Source organism: Rhinoraja longicauda, chromosome 21 (genome assembly GCF_053455715.1).
Source record: "Rhinoraja longicauda isolate Sanriku21f chromosome 21, sRhiLon1.1, whole genome shotgun sequence".
In the NCBI taxonomy this organism is placed as follows: Eukaryota; Metazoa; Chordata; class Chondrichthyes; order Rajiformes; family Arhynchobatidae; genus Rhinoraja; species Rhinoraja longicauda.
Window position 1 is genome coordinate 18940919 of NC_135973.1, and position 24473 is coordinate 18965391.

The window sequence follows — 24473 nt, forward strand, 5'->3', positions numbered from 1 at the left end:
TAAGTTATTATTTTTTAATTATTTTAACTGAAAAATGATAAATAAGAATTTATACTGTAAATAACATATTTACAAATGGAACAAGGTGTGGGAAACCTCCCACAGTGACTCCACACCACCTCTGACACCAACTGTGGATAGTACGGATCACTGCACTGTGAGACCCCAACCTGTGGTCAGCAGGGAGGTGACAGGCCATTCCATGGGGGTCAGGGGTCAGTGCTCCCCATACCATCTTCTGGGGTCAGGGGTCACTACTCCCCACGCTGGCTCCCCGGGTCAGGGGTCACTGCACCCCACACCGGCTCCAGGGGTCAGAGGTCACTGTGCCCCAAGCCAGCTCCCGGGGTTAGGGGTCAGCGCTCCCCACACCAGCTCCTGGGGATGTAGACGTGAATGAGACCAGGGTGACATGGAGCTGTCTGTCCAAGGCCTGGCCACAGAGATGTCCCTTGCCACTGGCTCCTCTCCGGCCCGACTCAGATCTCAACCACACAGTGAGGAGACTTGCTTCTGATCTCAGCAGCGATGACCTTTGCTCCCGATTCGCCAATCCTGTTGCCCTGGAGACTGAGAAAGCATCAATGGAAAGAGGTGTCAGACTGTGCTGCCCTGTGGTCCTGTGGAATTTTTAACTCTTGCTGTGTACGGCGCAGTGTCACCGAGGGCAGAGCTGCTGCCTCCGAGCGCCCACGACCCGGGTTCAGTCTCGAGCTTGGGTGCTGTCTGTGTGGAGTTTACATGTTCTCCCTGTGACATGTGGGTTTCCTCCAGATGCTCTGGTTTCCCCCCATATGCCAGATGTGTGGGTCAGTGGGTTAATTAGCCCTCCCTGAATTGCCCCTGGAATGGGGGTGAGGGGTGGAATCTGGGCAAATTGATGGGAGTAAACATGAGAATCAGGAGAATAACAAAATGGAATGAATGAAGAATGGTTATGCAGGGAATGGAACAAAATAGATGGTGCAGACAATAAGGATTGGTCTTAGCATCGTTCGAGGGGCCTGTTTCTGTGCTGTGCTGTTCTATCATGTAAATGATAGCATGGACGATGGGTGGAAGGGCCTGTTTCTGTGCTGTGACACTGACCTCTGGCCGTGATGGGTGGAGGAGTGCGGACCAGTTACGTCCCATCGCACGGTCACTAGGTCTCCTGCTGCCGAGGGAATGGGGGAGGGGTGGGGGCGACAGATTATGGTGACCTCCCATTGACAGCATCAAACCCAGTAGCATCCTGTGCAGTGCTCAGATTGACAGTCGCCTCAGTCACTTCACGTTTGGTCGTCCAGGGCTGAAGAGGAACGAGGCCGAGCGTGAGGCAAGCCAGAACCAGTAGAAGGGAGACACTTACTTGATGTGGGCGAGACTGTGGTTGTACTTCAGAGCGATGGCAATGCACATGGCCCCATCCAGCCCCAAGGAGTTCTCCTGAAGGCTGCAACACAACAAACGCGGGAATCAACAGGGCAACACCCGACTGGGTCAGCAGTCCCAACATCCACAGTAACTCAACTTGGAGGCTGGAATGTAGACTAGGATTTCCTGCTTTAGTTTGTTCCGGTGACAGTGAGTCGATTAGGGGGTATCAGCGACAGGGAGAGATTGGACAGACCTCATTGTTTCCACTGGAGTTTTGAGAGGTTGAAGGGAGATATGATAGAAGTATATTAAGTTAATTGACATAGTGAGCGAGTGACATAGATCGGGTAGTTGGAACCTTTTTCCCAGGATGGAAATGTCAAAGACTAGAGGGCACGGCTCTAAGGTGAAAGGGGCAAAGTTTAAAGGAGATGTACATGGCACAAAGTGTAGCGAGTATCTGGAACGCGCTGCCGGGGGTGGTGGTGGAGGCCGGTATGATAGTGGTGTTTTAGATAAGTATGTGTATATGGAGGGATATGGATAAGAGTTGATCTTAGTACCATGTTGGGCGCAGACATTGTTTGCATGTTCTCCCTAAGACCGCGAGGGTTTCCTCTGGGTGCTCTGGTTTCTACTCCCATCCTAGTTTATAGGTTAATTGGCCTCTGTAAATTGTACAGGGAGTGGATGAGAAAGTGGGATAACACAGAACTAGTGTGAACGGGTGATCAATGGTCGCTGTGCGCTGAAAGGCCTGTTTCCATGTTGTATCGCTAAACTAAATGGTTATGCAGAATTATCTACCTGGTGAGGAATGAGCAGAGATACTTGGAGGAGAGACATCAAAAACAGGCTTGAAATTGCGGAACATAGAGACGGGTCATCTTGGCCGGCAAGGGTGAATTGGGCCGAAGGGCCTGTTCCGTGCTGTGTTACACATTGGGAACAGTTAGTGTGGCTGCCAGTTACTCGGCCGAGCTCAGCTAACAGTGCTTGTTGCCGACTCACCTGGAGCTTGGGCCAGTCCAGCTTGATGCTGTGTTGCCATTTAATTCAGCTGTTATTGCTGTGCTATCCCAGAGCGCATGGTAACCCAAGGCATCAGAATGCACTTACTTGAGAGTCCGGAGGCTGTTGTTAACTTTCAGACCAGAGGCGATCGCCTTCACACCAGCCACACCCACAGCGTTCCCTCGCAGACTAGAAGAGACCAAACACTCAGCTGCCAGGAACACAGGCCATGTACATGTATACACACACATGTACATGTGCACACACATTTATTTACACATACATTCCATAGAAAGCATTTTAACAGGATGCATCACATCTTGGTTTGGGAACAGCTCCATCCAAGACTGCAAGAAATTGCAGCGAATTGTGGACGCAGCCCAGACCATGACACAAACCAACCTCCCTTCTATTGACTCCATCTATACCTCAAGTTGCCTCGGCAAGACCACCAGCATAATCAAGGATGAGTCACGCCCTCTTCTCCCCTCTCCCATCAGACAACAGGTATAGAAGTGTGAAAACGCACACCTCCAGATTCGGGGACAGTTTGTTCCCAGCTGTTATCAGGCAACTGAATCATCCTACCACAACGAGAGAGCACTACTGCTGCACTACTATCTACCTCTTTGATGATCCACGGACTATCCTAGATCGGACTTTGCTGGCTTTACCTTGCATTAAACGTTATTCCCTTATCAAGTATCTACACATTGTAAATGAATCGAATGTAATCATGTATTATCTTTCCGCTGACTGGTTAGCACGCAACAAAAGCTTTTCTCTGTACCTCAGTACATGTGACGATAAGCCAAACTAACGTGCACTTGCATACATGCAGTATACACATATATGTGGACTTGCACATGCATACATATACATATGTGGACCTACACATGCATACATATACTCATACATGTTCCTGTGCGTACACACGGACACGCATTTCACAGTCACAATCTCCCATGACATGTCATGATGTTTAAATTAAAAAGTGAAGAGATTGTTGATTGATAAATTTGATGTACAGACACATACAGTAGGAATGAGAGGGATCAACCAGCTGCTTTCAGTGTCCGGGCGATGCGATACTTCACCGGGGCTCTGGTTGAACAACACGGAGGGTGATCCCCGCCCTTCCCTTCGACAGTACACGTGTGTGTGGAGATGCGGACCAATGAAGATCAAGCCATGTACTCACTCCAGAGTGGTGAGGCTACGGTTCACAGTTAAGGCATCAGCCAAGGCCCTGGCACCTCTCTCGCCCACGGATGTCCCCTGTAGACTGCAGGGAGGGAACCAGTCAACAACACAGCTTCACGTTACTGCGTACAACGCCGATCAAGGCAGGCACACCCAGTATAAATGAACACATTGTGCAACAGTTCACACCTTATCTTAACAACAAAGAATCAGAATCGTCATGACGGTATATAAGAAGGCCATCGAGTCTATAGAAATATGGAACTGCAGATGCTGGTTTACAAAACAAAGACAGAGTGCTGGAGTAATTCAGCTTCACTGGAGAATATGGATAGGTGACATTTCGGATTGGGACCATTGAGCCTGTGCTGATTCCAATACAGCCCTCAGTAGTCCCGCCCCCCGCCCCCCCCCCCCCCCCCCCCCTACAGGACTGCAAACTATTCCTCTCCAACACCTGTAACATTATCTCTTGGACCAGTGTGTGGAGTTTAGTTTATTGCCACGTGTACCGAGGTACATTGAAAAGCTTTATTGTTGGGTGCTGTCCAATTACCGGAAAGACTATAGGGTCCAGTAAAGTCTGATTAAAGACCGTCCAAGGGTCTCCAATGATGGTAAACTGGGACTGCTCTCTAGTTCATGAGAGGATGGTTCAGTTGCCTGATCACAACTGGCAAGAAACTGTCTCTTAATCTGGAACTATGCGTTTTCCAACAGTGCCTGATGGGAGAGGGGAGAAGAGGGAGTGACTGGGGTGAGACTTGTCCTTGATTATGCTGGTGGCCTTGCCGAGGAAGCATGCAGTGTAGATGGAGTCAACAGAAGGGAAGTTGGTTTGAGTGATGGTCGGCTACGTCCACAATTCTCTGCAAATTATTTTAGCAGAGGAGAGGTTTCTTCCACCAGTGGATGGTGAATGTTTGGAATTCTCCACCAAGGACTGTGAAGGCTCAGTTGTTTCATACAATAAAGACAGAGATTGCCACATTTATTACGGAGATGGGTACACAGGGTGACAGTCAAAGCCTTTCTCCCAGGGTGGAGATGTCAAAGAACAGAGGGCATACCTTTAAGATAAGAGGGGCAAAGTTTAATGGAGATGTGCAGGGCAGGATTTATTTTATAAATGGTAGTCGGTGGAGGCAGATACAATAGTGGTATTTATGAGGCTTTTGGATGGGCACATGGTTTTGCACAGAATGGGATATGGATCATGTGGAGGCAGAGGAGATTAGTTTAACGGCATCACTTCGGAACGGACAAAGTGGGCCGAAGGGCCTGTTCCTGTGCTGTCCTGTCCTATGTTCTATGAGGGATATGGAGCGTGTGTGGGAAGTGGCACTGCGTAAATCAGCCAGATTGTGGAGTAGCGGAGTGGGGAACGACCTCCACTACCTGTTTCCAACGATCTTACATTCATGTACATTGTTTGGGATGAACAAACTGTTGAGACTTACTACAAGGAGGTCAGCACGGAGTTGCATTTCAGCGCAGCAGATAGAGCGATGATCCCTTCATCTCCGATGCTGTTTTCCTGAAGACTGGAAGGTAAAAAGGCATGACAATCATCAAACACCCGTTTATGTTAATCCTACCTTAACCCCATGTTTTTAATTTTCCTCTCAAATTCATCAATTTACCCCAGATTCCACCTACTCATCTATATCCAACACCCAATTAATCTATAAATCCGCACGTGTTTGGGATGTGGGAGAACACCCAGACTCTCGGTCACAGGGAGAACGTGGAAAATTCACACAGACAGCACTCAAGGTCAGGATTGAACCCAGGTCTCTTGCGCTGTGAGGTAGCTGCTCTACCAGCTGTGTAGAAAGGGGGCAAAAGAGAGGGAGTGAGAGGGGAGGAGAGAGGATAGAGGGGGATGGGATGGTGAGGGGACTGGAGAGGAGGGGTGGAGAGGGGGGAGAGTGGAAAGGGGGTTGAAGGGAGGGAGAGGGGGGAGAGCGGCGGATGAGGGGAAAGGGTACTTACTCAAGGCTGGTGATGCTGTGATTGGACTGTAGTGCTTGAGCCAGTGCTTTGGCAGAGTCTGGGCTGATGAAGTTCCACTGCAGACTGAGAGAAGGTGGACACACGTTAGTGATCGCCCGCATCTCACACACACACTCCACAATTTGTTCAGTCTGAAGAAGGGTCCCGACACAAAACGTTGCCTATCCATTCCTCCACAGATACTATCTGACCCACTGAGTTCCTCCAGCACCTGTGTGGATTCCAGCGCCTGCAGTTCCTCGTGTCGCCACAAGCCGTTGGCTGGGTTTGGGTCCCCAGCCTCGAGGACAGGAGGACGCAGTTTATCCGTGCCCCGTCTCCACCGTCACACGATGAGCCCTGCTCGTTCCTCTGCCCTGTCTCAAGAGGTACGTGGGGTCAGAAAGTCTCCCACGTACATCTCCCACAGGCTGCAGCATAAACAAACCTGACACCGAGGGGGCAGCACAACAGGGCACCCACCCCTCACCCCACCAGCAACCCCCAGCACGAGGGGTAGGGTGAGGAATGTCCAAGTGGCCAGGGGGTTGGGTGATGATGGGCAGTGGTCCTGTGACTGGTGGACAGGGGAAGTGCCTTCTTCATCAGCCTAACCAGCTGTGTGGCCACTTTCAGAGAGCTATGGACTTGAACTATGGACTAGGTTTCTGTTCATCAATATTACTTTAGATTAGTTTATTGTCACGTGTAAGGGGTACAGTGAAAAGCTTTTGTTGCATGCTAACCAGTCAGCAGAAAGACTATACCCGATTACATTGGTGCCCAACCACTTACTGTGTATGTCTTACCCCTATTTGACCTCCTAAAATACATCATTCACACTTGTCAGGATTAAACTCCATCTGCCAACACTCTGCCCAACTTTCCAGCTGATTCATGGCCTTCTGTAAGCTTAGCCAACCTTCCTCGTTATCCACAGCACCATTAACCCTTGCATCATCCCCATATCTATGAATCATAACTCGCTGGTTGTAGGTGTCGGTCCTGGAAGGGGGACCATCGCTGGAATCCACTCAGTGCTGGAGGAACTCAGCGGGTCAGGCAGTATCTGTGTAGGGAATGGACAGGCGACATACGGGGATCATTCTATGTGGGAGATGGCCATCGCTCCTCCACCAGCATTTCCAGTGGCCCAGCAATGATGGCCCGGAGCAAGCCTCCACTCTGAGGCTCACCCCAACCAGAAACGTCACCTATCCACATTCTCCACAGATGCTGCCCGACCCGCTGTGTCTCCAGCACCTTGTGTCCTCCACTCTGAGGATCTGCTGCAGTGACCCAGCGACACACAGAGATCCCGGACGGGGACATTGACAACTTACTGCAGGGATGTGAGGGTCTGGTTCTCCTGGATAGCGGAGGCAATGGCTGCCGTCCCTTCGTCGTGCAGCAGGTTCGCCGTCAGACTGAAAACGAGGAACACAAACACTGAGGGATGCTGCCACCGTCAGTGTCAGCCGGGGAGGGGGCACAGCCTGCTGTGTTGGGGGGGGGGGGGGGGGCGGGGCGGAGGGGAGGGACGTTCACGTTATTTAGATTTTAGATTCTTTTAGATTTAGAGATACAGTGCGGAAACAGGCCCTTCGGCCCACCGAGTCCAAGCCACCCAGCGATCCCCGCACATTTACACTATCCTACACACACTAGGGACAATATTTACATTTACCCAGTCAATTAACCTACAAACCTGTACGTCTTTGGAGTGTGGGAGAAACCGAAGATCTCGGAGAAAACCCACGCAGGTCACGGGGAGAACGTACAAACTCCGTACAGACAGCGCCCGTAGTCAGGATCGAACCTGAGTCTCCGGCGCTGCATTCGCTGTAAGGCAGCAACTCTACCGCTGCGCCACCGTGCCGCACTCATGGAGAAGAAACCCAGAGCAGAACTGCTCTCCTTTGTACAAAACACAAAGTGCTGGAGAAACTTGGCAGGTCAGGCAGCATCTGTGGCGGGAATGGACAGGCGACGTTTCAGGTTGGAACCCTTCTTCAGACTGATGGAGGAGAGACGAGAAACCTGCAAAAAAAGAGGTGGGGGCTTTTCCCCCACTACTCCATCAGTCTGACGAAAGGTCCTGACCTGGAACGTCCTTGGTCCATTCCCTCCACAGATGCTGCCTGACCCACTGAGTTTCTCTAGCACTTTGTGTTTGCTCAAGAGTTCAACATCTGCTGTTCCTTGTGCTCTCTTTGAGTCCAGTTTAAATGTTTAAATGGATCACATATTTGCAGTGAGGGGCCAGAATCACTTTCTCCCAAATATTCAGGATGGCGTTAAATGTCCTTATCCCCAACATGGACCAGGATTATTCCAATAGATTAGTGGAAGGTGTGTGTTGGACCTGGATGATTCCTGGACATGCCAATGAGAGGTGACCTTATAGAAGTGTACAAAATCATGAGAGGAATAGATCGGGTAAACGCCTAGAGTGGGGTAATCGAGAATCAGGTTTAAGGTGAGGGGAGAAAGATTTAATAGGAATATGAGGGGTAACTTTTTTACACAAAGGGTAATGGGTGTATGGAACAAGCTGTCGGAGGAGGTAGTGGAGGCAGGTATTGCAACGTTTAGGAAACATTTCCACAGGTACATGGATAGGGCAGGTTTAGAGAGATAAGGGCCAAACACAGGCAAGTGGGACATCAAGTATAGATGAGACACATTGGTTGGTGTAGGCAAGTTCGGCCGAACGATCTGTTCCCACGATGTGTGACTCTATCTTTGAGGACAGACTCCTGGTCAAGACTTACTCCAGGTTCCTCAGCACCTTGTTTACACGCAGGGCGTTTGCAATTTCCTTCGCGCCGTTCAAGCTGATAGAATTCTCTCGTAGACTGCAAATGGAAACACAGTTTTAATAAAACTGAAAATCACTCCTCCCTTTCCCCTCACAGTCGCGGAGTCACGCAGCAAGAAACACGCCCTTCGCTCCATCCAGCCTGTGCCAGCCATCAAACAACCATCTGCACCAATCCTACAGTAATCTCCTTTTACACTTCTCTCATTCCCATTAACTCCCCCCAGACTCTACCACTCACTAACTTGTTTGGGGCAATTTACACCAGCCAATGAACCTACAGATCTGTTTGTCCATGGGATCTGGGAGGACAAGCAAACACCACATAAACGGCACCGGAGGTGAGGGCTGAAGGAATATTTACTGAACGGCCACTCTCCCGGTTTATGTATTGCACGTCACACCCTTTGCTCCCGGCAACAGCTACACGGAGCATCCCCCAACACTACACCAGTCACTCTGCCACAGCCAGCCACGTCAGGTCACTTCCACCGGCCCATGCACAAGGGACGGAGGGGGGTGGGGAGCAGGAGTCCCCAACAGGGGCACCAGGGCTGGAGCCTTACTTCAGGTCGGTTAGGCCTTCATTGAGTGTGAGAGCTGCAGTCAGCGCGGTGGTACCGTTGTTACTGATGGAGTTACTCTGGAGACTGGAGGAAGAAAGAACACATGAGTCAGTGTCCAGCGAAGCCTGGTCGATCGATGCCAGTTACACGATAATCAATTAACGCGGGAAAGGAGGGATCGGGATCACGTGCAGAAGAGGTTAGTTTATCTTGACATCGTATTCGGTACGGAGATTGTGGGCAAAAGGGCTTGTTCCTGTGCTGTACAGTGCTTTGTTCTATTTTTCCGTGGAGAATTCTCACAGGAAACAGATTGCTGACACAAAGCAACTGCAGATGCTGGAATCTTCAGCAAAACACAAAGTGCTGGAGGAACTTGGTGGGTCAGAAGAAGAGTTCCAACCAGAAAGGTCGTCTGTCCATTCCCTCCACAGATGCCTCCTGACCCGCTGAGTTCTTCCAGCACTTTGTGTTTCATTGTCTCTGAGCTCAGAGTCATGAAGGGCTAGAAGTTTTCAATCAGTCAAACAGCGAGACTGGTCGTGATGCGAAGGGGAACCGGAGGCAAGGCTCTCTGCTGCTCAGAAGATAGAGAGTAAACAAAGCAGGAAAGGTGTGCATGACCAATATCAAGTTGACAACAAGTGGGATCCAAGGGGATCACAGAAAGTTCAGAGAGGAAGTAAAAAAGGAAACAAGAGGCCAAAATGGGTAGAGAAATGAGGGTGGCAAACAGTCGTGAAACAGTCTAAAGTCTTCGTGAGGCACATGAAGAGTAAATGGGCTGCAGGATCGGGTGGATGGAACTGAGGGAGATCTCATCATGGAGGCTCAGGCAGTCAGGTTTTGTACGTCAATCTGGAGACTCAGCTTCGGAGGATGGTGTTGATATTCTGGAAGGCTGGCTGGAAGTGGGGAACGTTCCTGGCACAGAAAAGACGCGTCCTCGGTTGGTGAGGGAAGAAACAAGAGACCTTGGCCATAAACTTCCAAACATGGAACCTGAGGGCTGAAAACTGTGTTACATTTATCAAGGTTGTAAGGAAAAGTCAAGGAACCATGATCAGTCCTTTTAACCTGGGGACAATGGTAGAAGCAACTATCATGACAGCATCAGCAGTCAGCAACTGGAATGGTCTTTGAGAGAAAGCCAGGAAGGGCTTGTTAAAATTAATTGTGACATGAACTTGATGGATCTTCTGATAAAGCAATAGGTTAGACGAGGGGAAATTCAGTTGATATGGTGTATATGCAGTTACAAAAGGTGACTGATAGAGTGCTACATGGTAGGTCATTGAATATTACGATTGGCATAGAAAGCTGGCAAACAATAGGAAACAGGGACAGCACTGGAGGTCACAATCGAACCTGGGTCTCTGGAGCCGCACAGCAGAAGCACCACCAGCGCTCCATCACATGGGGATCTCAGGAAGACTGAGACAGAGCTGGGGCGGAGGTACGGGAGGACAGGGATACTCCCCCCTTCATCACACCCTCCTCCTGCAGCCATTCCTAGGATGAACCCCCTGCTCTAACATCCAGCATGTTTAAGCAGCGGATGGTGACGGGAGGACACAGCTCAGCACTTACTTGAGTGCGGAGAGGTTTCTGTTTACTTTCAGAGCTTCAGCTAAGGCACTGGCTCCAATGTCACCGGTACAGTTACCGCACAGGCTGCAAAACAAGGCACAAGTCAGCACCACCATCTACTGTAACCTGGGCTCCACCATCTAACCTGGGCTCCACCACCCCACCTGGGCTCCACCACCCCACCTGGGCTCCACCAACCCACCTGGGCTCCACCACCCCACCTGGGCTCCACCACCCCACCTGGGCTCCACCACCCCACCTGGGCTCCACTACCCCACCTGGGCTCCACCATCTAACCTGGGCTCCACCATCTAACCTGGGCTCCACCATCTAACCTGGGCTCCACCACCCCACCTGGGCTCCACCACCCCACCTGGGCTCCACCACCCCACCTGGGCTCCACCACCCCACCTGGGCTCCACCAGCTAACCTGGGCTCCACCATCTAACCTGGCCTCCACCATCTAACCTGGGCTCCACCACCTAACCTGGGCTCCACCATCTAACCTGGGCTCCACCATCTAACCTGGGCTCCACCATCTAACCTGGGCTCCACCACCTAACCTGGCCTCCACCATCTAACCTGGGCTCCACCACCTAACCTGGGCTCCACCACCTAACCTGGGCTCCACCATCTAACCTGGGCTCCACCATCTAACCTGGGCTCCACCACCTAACCTGGGCTCCACCACCCCACCTCAGCTCCACCATCTAACCTGGGCTCCACCACCTAACCTGGGCTCCACCACCCCACCTGGGCTCCACCACCCCACCTGGGCTCCACCATCTAACCTGGGCTCCACCATCTAACCTGGGCTCCACCACCTAACCTGGGCTCCACCACCCCACCTGGGCTCAGCGACTGCTGATGGAGGGAGCTGGGTGGCGAGAAGGGAGGGAGGGGGGGATGGCTGGTGGTTATTGGGTGGTGGGGAGATGGGGCAGGGAGTGACTGGGTGGTGAGGGATCTGGGCAGGTTGACCAGGGTGGAAGTAGCCCAGGCATTGGTTGACCTCCCCGCCTGGTGTTAGTGTTGGTGTTGAGCCCCCAGTCAGAATCAGCGGGCAACCCCGGTCCCCGCAGGTAGTTACTTGAGCTCCTTCAGGCTGTCGTTATGTTTCAGAGCGCTGGCGATCCGCTTGGCTCCTTCGTGGGTGATGGAATTCTTCTGAAGGCTGAAATGAAGAGCGAGGCATTTGATTTCTGCAGTTCATTCGGAGGACCAGGTTTTAGTTTTTAGTCTTAATTTTAGAGATGCAGCATAAAATCTGGCCCTTTGGCCCACCGAGTCCACTCCAACCGTCAATCAGCCATAAAACACTAGTTTTATGTTATCCCTTTCTTATCCACTCCCTTCACACGAGGGGGAATTTACAGAGGTCAATCAACCTACAAACCTGCACGTCTTTGGGATGTGGGAGGAAACCGGTGCAACCGGAGAAAACCCATGCAGTCACAGGGAGAACGTGCAAACTCCACACAGAGAGCACCCGAGGTAAGGATCGAAGCTGGGTCCCTGGCACCACTGTGTTGCCTTACCTGGTGTTGCAGTTCATACCAGCGTTTGTGGCTTCGGAAGGGTGGGGTGGAGCTGCCTGATTCCTGAGCCCCTCACCATCTGGCCTCCAGGTTGGTGGCAGGGTGGGGTTACAAAGAGGGGTGGGGGGTTGCCTTTGTTCAGCATTCCTCTCCCCGGAGGCAGGAGAACAGGAGAACCCGAGCCTGCAGCCCGCGCCCGCGGGAGTGGTTCAGCGCCAGGGGTGGGAGCCACGACGGGTCACTGGATGGAATGCTTACTTCAACACAGCCAGCTTCCGATTGACGTGAAGAGCTTCGGCAGTGAACTTTGCTCCCTCGTCACCCACAAAGTTATTCTGAAGGCTGCGGGTAAACAAAGCCAGACATTAGAGGTAGCTGCCGGGCCCCTGATACCTGCTTCACACCCAACGGGATGAGGTCCTGCAAAAAGGAGAGGGTCAAGCATCGTCTGCGGGAGAGAAACTGTCGGGGTATCAGGTCATGGACCCTTCTCAACACTGGACGAGGGAGAGACAGAGAGAGGCAAAGCGAACAAAGGAAAGCACGAGATGGGCCAAAGGGCCTGTTTCCTGCTCAACGATTCTGTCCTCGTTCTCCTGCCATGGGGAAAAGGCTGCCCATTCACCTGTCGTGATTTTATATATCTTTGTAAGACCTCTAATTATCTGATTTATCATTTCCAATTTCTCAGCCTCCCACACTCCAGGGAAAGCAGCTCCAGCTTATCCAGTCTCCCCCTTGAGCCCTGACAGTGGGTGACACAGGGCGGGGGTCATGATCATGATTACTGGGTGTCATGGAGTGGGTGCTGAGCTACAGGGGCTCACAATCTACCTCAGTGATCTGGGAGAGGGATCTGTGTAATATTTCCAATGTGCTGACGATGCTAAGCGGGGGAGGGAGCGTGTGCTGAACAGATGCTAAGAGGCATGAGGGGGGGGGGGGGGGGACTTGGACAAGCTAAGTGACTGGGCAGCAACACGTTGGTCAATGTGCTGTCACGTCACCCAAGTTGATAGAGGAAAGCAGACGGTGGCGTGTTTTCGTACATGGTGAGAAATTGAAAGGCTCTGGTATTCAGAGGGACCCGGGGCCTTTGAATGTGATTCACATAAAGTTAAGCTGCAGGTACGGCATGCAATTCGGAAAACAAACAGGCTGGAGAAACACGGAACTGTAGAGGCTGGAATCTTGAGTAAAACACAAAGTGCCGGAGTAACTCAGTGGGTCAGGCATGGATAGGCGACGTTTAGGTGACATTTTGTTTTAAGAAAAAAAGAGGACATTGCCGTTTCTTGCAAGGGGTTTCAATGCAAGAATAAAGATAAATGAAAAGAAACAGGAAATGCTGGAAACATTCAGCAGGTCAGGCAGAATTTGTATAACATAGAACACAGAAGAGTACAGCACAGGGATGGACAGGCCCTTTGGCCCACAATCCCTCAGTCAGGGCGGCGTAGCCCAAGTCTGGCAACACAAACCACACCCTGTACACGAGACAGAGAGCTCAGCCACACACAGGAAGCTGCACTATCTGCGCACATCATTCATTCTTCCGCAGGCCTGTCCCCACTCTTCCTTCTCCCCAGCCCTCCCCGCATCCTCCCCTCCCCTCCCCTCCCTGCCCACAGAGTCACTGAGGCCCTTCCCACTGGGTCCCTGCCCACTGAGTCACTTACTTCAGCGAGACGAGGCTCTGGTTTATCTTCAAAGCATCGGCAAATGCTTTGGCTCCTTTGGGGCCTATCGAGTTGCTCCGGAGGCTGTGGGGGAACAGAGGGCAGTTGAGGCATGGTGGAGGGGGAGGGAGGTGGCAGAACACACAGTGGTAGAAGTACTCACTCCAAGGCAGACAGCGTGCGGTTCACCATCAGCGAGCGAGCGATTGCCTTTGCCCCCTTGTTGCTGATCAGGTTTTCAGCCAAGCTGTTCAAAACAACATCCAGAGGCCGGGTTAGAGCAAACAAGCTGGCACCCTGCAAAGCAGAGACCAGGCAACACCCATCCCCGTGCCCACTTTTGTTTTAGCCCTGTGCTAGTATCCACTGCCGTCCCACCCAGTGCAATCCTTCCCAGTTGTGCCCATTGGCATTCCAGCCCAGTGCCGGTGCACACAGCCATGTGAGACCAGTGGCACTGGCCTGCATCTTCCCAACCAGTGCCACAGGCCTGCTCCATGCCAGTGCTGTGCCACACTCTACTGCCTGTGCCCACTGCCACCCCAGCCCAGTGTCCACGCCCAACGCCTGCACACTCTGCCATCCCACCACTGTTATTCCAGCCTGTTGGCACTGTCTAGCTTCTCCCAGCCAACTTCCATTGCCTCTCCAATCCCGTGCACTGCCCACTGCCAGCCCATCCCCGCAGGGGGAGTTGGCTTAGAGGTTTTACTGAGGATAACGTGGTCATGCTGACTAAGAAGCACACTCCTGAAGGTTGACCATCACTGGAAGAGCCGACTATTGTTCCACTCGTATTTGAGATATTTTGATTGTATTTTTTATTATTAAACCAACGCTGAGGCCCCCCTTGTGTTGGCTGTGGCGACCTACACCCAGCCTTGAGTGCACGCTAGCTGCAGAGGAGCCCTGACCCACCCAGAGATGCTGCCTGCTTGTGTGTTTTACCCGTGCTGCTGAGGTGAGCGAAGGTGCCCCAGGCTGCTACCCTACACAGGAAGGCATTAAGAGACGGACATACCTAATCCTTCTGATCTGGCAGTCCTTGGCACTCAGCAGGCTCCCCAGTAGATCCATCACGTTGTCCTTGAACTGGTTGTTTTCCAACCTTTATGAAATAAATTAAATCACTGAGAAGCACTCACAGCTCGATGAGTCACGGAAGGGAACCGAACACTTGGAGAGGTGGCAATTACTGTACGGAGAAGTTACACGTGGGTGTGCCGGACCCATGTGCCATCTATACTAACCGCAATGCTCAGGCTTGGTCAGTAACCTCTGGATCAAGTGCTGGTCGTAATACCTCGATGAGAGCGTGCCCACCTCCCCACACCACTCCCTCAGCCTGTGCATTCCCCATTCCAACCACCCATGTGTGAAAAATCACCTTTAACCTAACACCATTGATTATGGAGGTTCTTCACTCAATAACCTGTTCCGGGCCTCTTATACTTTTATACCGCCCAACCAAGTCCCCCTCAGCCTTTACATTTACCAAGCCAATTAACCTACAAACCTGTAAGTCTTTGGTTGGGAGGAAACCGAAGATCTCGGAGAAAACCTACGCAGGTCACGGGGAGAACTTACAAACTCCGTACAGACAGCACCCATAGTCAGGATCGTACCCGGGTCTCCGGCGCTGCATTCTCTGTAAGGCAGCAACTCTACCGCTGCGCCACCGTGCCGCCCAGAGAATATAGTTCTCAGCATTGTCGCACATCAGTTTCATTGCCAAAAGCCAACATCCGCAATGGGATAGAGGTGAATCGGACATTACCCAGGCTTATGGAAAACCTTGGAAGTTCCCCTAGGACCAACCATTCATCATGTATTTCCTAGCCTATCAGTCCTTCCAATTACATCACCTCATGTTTTCTGGATTAAACTCTATCTGCCATTGCTCTGCCCATCTCACCAACCATTGTGCCTCCTCACTCCTCTCCTCACTTTCAACAACACTGCCGCCTGCAGACTTATGAATCATCTCTTCAATATTCACATCCAGACATTGATGTTTTTATTACACAGCAACGGTCTCAGGATCAATTCCTCAGTATACCGCAGCTCACAGGCTTCCCATCTCAAAAGCAATCCTCCCCAAATAACCCTCTGCTTCCTATTGTCAAACCCATTTTTTGATCCAATTTGCCAAGCTGCCCTTGATTCCATGGGGTCTAACCTTTTGGACTGGCTTTCCATGTGGGACTTTGTCAAAGGATCTACTGTCCAATGGTCTATGCACCGAGATACACTTACTCACCTCAAAAAAATCTGCCAAATTAGTCAGCCAGGATTCCAGTAAATAAAGTCCCTGATTTGCCCCTGCCTCTTTGAGCAGATTAATCCCATCCCTCAGAATTGTTTCCAATATTTCCATTCCACTGATGTCTCACTCACTGGCCTGACTAACCTGGCTTAACCCTGCTGCCCTCTTGAAAAGGGGTTAGGGACACGAGAGTTTCAGACTCGCGATTATCTGAACTTGCAGGGTTCTTTTATCTGCATATTTTCAAAAATAAAGGTCTTTTTAATAGCAATAAGTTTATTTTTGATAGTGCACACCAAAAATTCTAAAAGCTATATATTGCATTGTTTAATAGAGTATTGTTGCACAAGTGTCAAAATCAATCGCCACCGACAGTGAAACTATCAGCTGTGTTCTTAGAGACAATGGTGCCTGATCACTGCGGGGAGGATACATGGAAAATATTTTCTCCAAGACAGCTTTTTCTCTGCTTGTCAATTTCTAAAGTAACTTTTAAGTGGTTCTCAAGTTGAACCGATTGAAATCGCATTATAACCAATGGCCTGTGCAATACAAACCTTCCGTCAGATCCTCACAGTACAACACTCCTTCAGTGAGACCTCCACAGTACAACACTCCTTCAGTGAGATCCTCACAGTACAACACTCCTTCAGTGATACCTGTACAGTACAACACTCCTTCAGTGAGACCTCCACAGTACAACACTCGTTCAATGATACCTCTACAGTACAAGACTCGTTCAGTCAAAAACCTCCACAGCACAACACTCCTTCAGTGATACCTCTACAGTACAACACTCCTTCAGTGAGACCTCCACAGTACTCTTTCAATGATACCTCTACAGTACAACACTCCTTCAGTCAAAAAACTCCACACTACGACACTCCTTCAATGATACCTCTACAGTACAACACTCATATCATATATATACTCAGGTTCGATCCTGACTACGGGTGCTGCACTGTAAGGAGTTTGTACGTTCTCCCCGTGACCTGCGTGGGTTTTCTCCGAGATCTTCGGTTTCCTCCCACACTCCAAAGACGTACAGGTATGTAGGTTAATTGGCTGGGTAAATGTAAAAATTGTCCCTAGTGGGTGTAGGATAGTGTTAATGTACGGGGATCACTGGGCGGCACGGACTTGGTGGGCCGAAAAGGCCTGTTTCCGGCTGCATATATATGATGATGATGAACACTCCTTCAGTCAAAAACTTCCACAGTACAGCACTTCTTCAGTCATAACTGAGAGGGTTTACTGGAATGCAGCCTGGATTAGAGGGTATTAGCTACAAGGAGAAGTTGAATAAACTTGGATTATTTTCACTGGAGCATCAGAGGCTGTGGAGACTTGATAGAAGGACATAAAATTATAAGCCGCATAGATACGGTAGATAGTCACAACCTTTTTCCCCAAGGTGGAAATATTAAACACTAGAGGGCAAGGAGAAAGGGACAGTTTAAAGGAGATGTGCAGGGCAGAGGGTAGTGGGAGCCTGGAATGCACTGCCAAGGGTGGTGGTGGAGGCAGATATGATAGTGGTGTTGAAGAGGTTTTTAGATAGGCAGATGGATATGCAGGGAATGGAGGGATCACGTATAAGCAGAAGGGATTACTTCAGGCAGTGCCGCATTCCCTCTGCACAGTACTCCTCACAGTGCAGCAGTCTGTTTCTCCAGCTACTCAGAGCACAGAAGTGCTGGAGTAACTCATCAAGTCAGGCAGCATCTCTGGAGAACATGGATAGGTGACGTTTTGGGTTGGGACCTTTCAGACTTTGTGTCCTTTTGTATAAACCAGTATCTGCAGTTCCTTGTTTCTACATATTACATAGAACAATAATGCACAGGGACAGGCCCTTCAGCCGACATTGTTTTTGCTGAACATGATGCCAAAACCAACTGTTATCTGCCTGTACATGATCCATATCCCTCTATTCACTGCATATCCATGTGCCTATTCAAAAGCGTGTTAAACATCACTGTTGCATCTGCCACCACCGCCCCCAGCAGCATGTCCCAGGCCCCCATCACTCACTGTTTAAAAGCCTGTACCTGAGGTTGTGGCAGTAGAGGAGGCGGGGGAGCAAGCTCTTGAAGATGTTGTAGCTGAGGCAGTTGGAGAGGTTGGTCTCCTCCATGCACTCCTCAGAGACCTGCAGGAGGTAGGCTAGAGCGGAGCAGTTGACGGGCGTGAGTTTCCCGGCCAGGCTGCCAGTCCGCAGCGCGTCCGCCACCCCTTTGGCGATGTCGGTGTGCCGCAGCTCGTGCAGGCAGTGCATGAGATTGACAGTCCTGGAGGAGATGACATAGTCGGTGTTGAGGCAGCCTTGCAGGTGATGCGCTGCCTGGGTGCGGTAGCTGTGGTGCTCGTCCTTGGTGAGGAGCAGGCCCTGCAACAACCTGTTCACCTCCGGTGAGAGGAGGCCCGAGAGGAAGCGCACAAAGATGTCCAGGTGACCATCCTCTGACTGCAGCGACTTGGTCACCGCGTTCTTGAAGTGATTGTGGAAGCCGATCTTGGGCCAAGACATGGTGCTCTCGGTGAAGAGGTCAAAGATGGCCCTTTTGGCAGCTGTATAATAGTAGGTGGCGGCCAGGTACTCCTGCAAGGTGTTGTGTGTAAAATAGTAAACTGTACAGATATTGGACTCATCCTTGGCAAAGATCTTAGTGCACAAGCTTCCCTGTAGTGATGAGAGGTCAATGCCATGGGCCTTCATGTCCTGCTCATAGAAAACAAACTTGCGTTTGATTAACCCATAAAATGCCAGCCTGCTCAGGCCCGCAATCAGTTTCTTGTTGTTGCTGAAGGCTTGTTCAATCTTCAGTGGTTCCTGCTCCTTTTCCTGCCAATCCCCATTGAGAATCATTTTGAAGAAATAGGTGTAGATTTCAGTCATAGTCTGGGGGAAGTTGCCGGCCTTGTGACCATCAATGCAGGTTCTGAGGTAGTATGCGAGGGAGAGGCCAATCATCAGACAGAGGGAAGGCACGGAGCACATGATGTTCAGTGACTTATGGGCCTTTATTTGTGAAAAGACCCGCGTAGCGATGGACCTTTCTTCAAAGACTGTCTCCAAGAAGTCTTTCATCTCACCTTCCTTGAAGCCCCTGAGTTCCGTCATTCTGTCCACGAGACCGGCTGGGATCTGGCTGGCTGCGGTAGGGCGTGAGGTGATCCAGACCGTTGCCTGAGAGAAGATGTTGCCCCGTATTATGTTGGTGATCAGGTTGTCAATTTGGATGTCTTTCTTTGGGTCAGTGCAGATCTGGGAGTTTGAGAACTCCAGTGGATACCTGAACTCGTCCAACCCATCGAAGACCAACACCACCTTTGCCGACCCGTTCAGAATATGGTTGGTTTCGGCAATGTGGGGAAAGGTCAACTTGACCAACTTTTCCGCTGATATCCTTTCAAAGGAGTTGAGCTCTCGAAACATGAAGGGGAATATGAAGGTGACTTCTCTGTACAACTCTCTCTTCAACCACTTGTACAGCAGGACCTTTACCAACGTGCTCTTACCAATTCCAGCCACTCCAACAGTCACCGAAATCCGTGGGGGGATACTGACTTTCGTCAAGGGGAGGAAGAGCCGGTCCAGAGGCGTGTGTCTTGAGCTGCTATTCATACCTCTGATGGCCTCTACCTGCATGACATCATGCTCCTTCTGTTGGATGTCCGTCAGCCCGTCGATCAGCAGCAGGTTTGTCAGTCGGTCCAGGGACGGCTTTGCACACATCGTCGTGATTTCATTCCCACTCCCAAACCTGCTGTGTAGAACCTCCATGTGCCTCTGTATCATTGGTTCTTTCAACAAGAACAAAAGAGATTGAGATGAGCTTCAGGTTTATTAATTGTCACTTGTATTGAGTTACAGTGAAAAGTTGTGTTTTGCATGCTATCCAAACAAATCAGATAATACTATACATAAATACAATCAAGTCAAACTCAAGTACAATAGACAGAGCAAAGAAAAAGGTATACAGTTCACAGCATTGTAGCGCATCAGTTCCATACACTGAGGATTGAACAACACAAGAAAATAACAAGGTATAGTTTCAAGGTAAGGGACTGGTGATACAAAACCGAGATGTAAGTAAAACACAAAATGCTGGACTAACTCAGCAGGTCTGGTAAAATCTGTGAAGAAAATAGTCAGGTGACGTTACAGGTCCGATATTCCCAGCCTGAAACATTGCATATCTATTTCACAACCTGCAAAATCGCCTGTCCATTCCCTCCACAGGTGCTGCCTGATCCACTTATGTTTGGCTCAAGATTCCAGCATCTGGAACAGGAGACAGGAGGCAGGAAGCAAAGAGTAGGAATAAATGGGTCCTTTTCAGATGGCAGGCAGTGGAGAGTGGAGTGCCACAAGGTTCAGTGCTGGGGCCGCAACTATTTACAATATATATTAATGATTTGGATGATGGAATTAGAAGTAACACTAGCAAGTTTGCAGATGACACAAAGCTGAGTGGCAGTGTGAACTGCGAAGAGGATGTTAGGAGGTTGCAGGGTGACTTGGACAGGTTGAGTGAGTGGTCAGATGCAGTATAATGTGGATAAATGTGAGGTCATCCACTTTGGCGGCAAAAATAAGGAGGCAGATTATTATCTCAATGGTGTCAGATTAGGTAATGTGGAAGTGCATCGAGACCTTGGTGTCTTTGTACACTAGCCACTGAAGGTAAGCTTGCAGGTACAGCAGGCAGTGAAGAAAGCCAATCATAACAAGAGGATTTGAATACAGGAGCAAAGAAGTCCTTCTGCAGTTGTATAGGACCCTGGTGAGACCACATCTGGAGTATTGTGTGCAGTTTTGGTCTCCTAATTTGAGGAAGGACGTCCTTGCTATTGAGACAGTACAGCGTAGGTTCACGAGGTTAATCCCTGGGATGGAGCGACTGTCATATGATTTAGATTTTCTAGATTTAGAGATACAGAGCAGAAACAGGCTCTTCGGCCCACCGGGTCCGCGCCGCCCAGCGATCCCCGCACACTAACACTATCCTACATCCACTAGGGACAATTTTTTTACATTTGCCCAGCCAATTAACCTACATACCTGTACGTCTTTGGAGTGTGGGAGGAAACTGAAGGTCTCGGAGAAAACCCACGCAGGTCACGGGGAGAACGTACAAACTCCGTACAGACGGCGCCCGTAGTCAGGATTGAACCTGAATCTCCGGCACTGCATTCGCTGTAACGCAGCAACTCTACTGCTGCGCCACCGTACCGCCGGTAGGAAATATGAGGAAAGATTGGAAAGACTAGGCTTGTATTCATTGGAGTTTAGAAAGATGAGAGGGGATCTTATAGAGACGTATAAAATCATAAAAGGACTCGACAAGCTAGATGCAGGAAAAATGTTCCCAATGTTGGGGGAGTCCAGAACCAGGGGCCACAGTCTAAGAATAAAGGGGAGGCCATTTAAAACTGAGGTGAGAAGAAACTTTTTCACCCAGCGAGTTGTGAATTTGTGGAATTCTCTGCCACAGAAGGCAGTGGAGGCAAATTCACTGGATGAATTTAAAAGAGAGTTAGATGGAGCTCTAGGGGCTAGTGGAATCAAAGGATATGGGGAGAAGGCAGGCACAGGTTACTGATTGTAGATGATCAGCCATGATCACAATGAATGGCGGTGCTGGCTCGAAGGGCCAAATAGCCTCCTCCAGCATCTATGTTTTTATCTGCAGCTCCTTGTATCTCCAGGTATGTAGGGATTTCTTCCTGCAGAGATAGGAAACCTCTGGAACTCTGTCCCAGAGAGTGCTGAATCCTAGCTCATTAGAAATATGTAAAGATGAGGTAGATATATTTTGGAAAGATTGAGAGATTGAGGACTATGGGGATTTGGTGCAGAGGATTTGAGGTCAGACTAAATGGTGGAACAGGCTTGAGAGGCCAAGTTATTCTTGTTTAAAAACCAACGCCAGTGACCAACCAGCCACATTCACAAGCATGCTGGCTCTTCCTTTCTGCCAGTGATTTATACTGCAGTCCAATTAACCCCAGCTTGTGGAGGGTGGGTGGTTGCAGATCTGTTCAGTTTAGTTTATTGTCACGTGTACCGACGTACAGTGAAAAGCTTTTGTTGTCTGAGCTGACTGGTTAGAACTTACTGACTGATTAGGCAGTTAGGAGGAAGAAGCAAAGAGGAAGAGAAAAAGGAGGGGTGGTAGAGCGGCAACCAGCTTTGTTCTGCTTCTGGGGGGGAGCAAGCTTCCGGGAGGGGGGGGCAAGCTTCCGGGAGGGGGGGCAAGCTTCCGGGAGGGGGGGCAAGCTTCCGGGAGGGGGGCAAGCTTCCGGGAGGGGGGCAAGCTTCCGGGAGGAGGGGGCAAGCTTCCGGGAGGGGGGCAAGCTTCCGGGAGGGGGGCAAGCTTCCGGGAGGGGGGGCAAGCTTCCGGGAGGGGGGCAAGCTTCCGGGAGGGGGGGGGCAAGCTTCTGGGAGGGGGGGTAAGCCCGAGATCTCCTTTCACAGAAGACATAAAAAGCTGGAGTAACTCAGCGGATCAGATACCATCTCTGGAGAAAAGGAATAGGTGATGTTTCGGGTTGGTACCTTCTTCAGACTGAGCCCTGAGGCCCCAGGAGGTCTGAGGAAATGGGAGTAAACAGTTCACATGAAATGTAAACATCTCACCGTAGAATGTAATTAAAAGATAGAGCTGTGAGTTAGTGGTCTCTATGAAGGTCTGCAAGGACTCAGAGGCTGTGCTTCCTTTCCCAGCGAGGACATCGATCACTGCCTTCGCCTTGTCTGATGGGGCGGTCAGTTCCTGAATCTGATTGACTTCTTCAGTGCTCATCAGATCCTGCCTCTTCATGTAGCGAATTATCGTCTCCAGAAAGGGCCCATTGATGGATTTAACCAGGTGCTTCCGATACCTGTTGATCCAAATACCTGGAACACGGACAAGGTACAACTGGGATTAAAAATCCAGATTCACCTTCCATACTCCAAATAAAATTCAACAAGATTAACTACAACCGTGTGTGTTAGCAGAACACCTTAACATAGCAAAACATCCCAAGGTCTTTCATAGGAGCGTTATCAAACCAACTGTGGCTCCAAGCCGCATAAGGATATTGGAGTGAAGGCCAAAGGCTGGGTGACGATATAGGTGTGAAGAACATTGTAAAGAGAGAGGCAGCAGACGAGGAGGGCTGAGGGAAATCCCAGAGCTGAGTGCCCAGTACAGCCACCAATGGTCCAGCAATTAATTCAGGCTCGTGCTGGGGACAGAGACATCTATCGCACTGAGACCCTGGAGTGTGGTAGGCAGGAGGAGATTGCAGGGAAAGGAGTGGATCGAACAACCATAGCTGGCATCTTGTCTCTAATGAGATCAAAACACGAAGTGCTGGAGGAAGTCAGTGGGTCTAGCAGCGTCTGGGGAGGGAAAGACAGGCGATGTTTCAGGTCGGGACCCTTCTTGAGTCTATGAGAGGCGAAGTTTCTTGTGCCTCCATGTATCTCATGACATCACGCACCAAGACTCAGTGACTATAATAGGAGTTTCACTTTAATGCCTGCCAGCCACAGAACCCAAGGGCGAGTCATGGCATGACATCCAATACTAGACTACTGTGGGTGTCAGGATGCGCAGTCAGGGACAGTCAGATCTGTGCACTCAAAACCACAAAGGATTAGATTCAGACAAGTCTGGTCTCTCAGTTTGCATCAGTGTTCATTTCCAGCTAATGCTTGCTCAAACTCAGCTTCCTCGGTGGGCTTCACTCTCTCCTCTCACAACTGACTCCACACGCTCGAGATCAGTACCTCTGTGCAGAACTGAGCGGGTCACGGTACCAGAGGGGCTGCGATTCTGGTGTGGCATTAAAGTGAAGTCCATCAATCTGATCACAATTCACTACCCCTATAACTAGATGAGATCCTAGTGTCCCAGCAGTGTACCATGAGTCAATTCATTCACAGTTCCCGAGGCTTTACCTCCACTGCCCAGTACGTGGGGGTTTCACCAACCTTCCCTTGAACAATTCCTGACATCAGCCCTAACAATTACCAACAATTTACCAGTCTGATGTGAAATGTTGCCTATCCATTCCCTCCACGGATGCTGCCAGACCCGTTGAGTTCCTCCAGCACTTTGTGTTCTGTTCAAGGTTCCAGCATCTGCAGTTCCTTGTATCACCAATTATCTTTTACTGGTTTCACCTATGATTCTTCCTCTCCTACCTTTCCAACCTACAGCCACCGCCTGCATTGAATATTTAACAAAGTTATATTATCAACTGACTTATTCTGCTCCTTTTGCTAATTGATACACCAGTGCCCAAGTCTCTCCACACAATTCAGACGACGAGTCTGGTGATCAGACTATGGCTCCCTCTTGCACTAGAATGTCTCTTGGTTTATCAATAAACAATGCTTTCAAGATGTGGTCTGACCAGAGCCATGTATAACTTGATAGCGAC

General features: G+C 50.2%; 1 protein-coding gene across 1 annotated transcript; it reads right to left on the bottom strand.

Annotated features, from left to right (window-relative positions):
• Window positions 1-209: 209 nt before the first annotated feature.
• On the bottom strand, window positions 210-22886 carry nlrc3 (NLR family, CARD domain containing 3). The gene is made up of 17 exons (XM_078418519.1): window positions 22678-22886; window positions 18083-19838; window positions 14787-14873; window positions 13929-14012; window positions 13766-13849; window positions 12345-12428; window positions 11639-11722; window positions 10549-10632; window positions 8959-9042; window positions 8346-8429; window positions 6915-6998; window positions 5572-5655; window positions 5037-5120; window positions 3575-3658; window positions 2479-2562; window positions 1352-1435; window positions 210-570 (listed from the first exon to the last, which is right to left on the bottom strand). The coding sequence occupies exons 1-17, from the start codon at window positions 22859-22861 to the stop codon at window positions 480-482; spliced, it is 3210 nt and encodes a 1069-aa protein (XP_078274645.1). The 5' UTR covers window positions 22862-22886; the 3' UTR covers window positions 210-479.
• Window positions 22887-24473: the final 1587 nt, after the last annotated feature.

Bases quoted from the DNA above. Each gene is read 5' to 3' on its own strand.
- nlrc3 (XM_078418519.1), bottom strand. From the start codon at position 22,861: ATGAAGAGGCAGGATCTGATGAGCACTGAAGAAGTCAATCAGATTCAG. The intron at 11,723-12,344 runs GTAAGCATTCCA...TCTTCATTTCAG, and splicing joins CGGAAGCTGGCTGTGTTGAA to CCTTCAGAAGAATTCCATCA. The intron at 5,121-5,571 runs GTAAGTACCCTT...TTTACCTTCCAG, and splicing joins CACAGCATCACCAGCCTTGA to TCTTCAGGAAAACAGCATCG.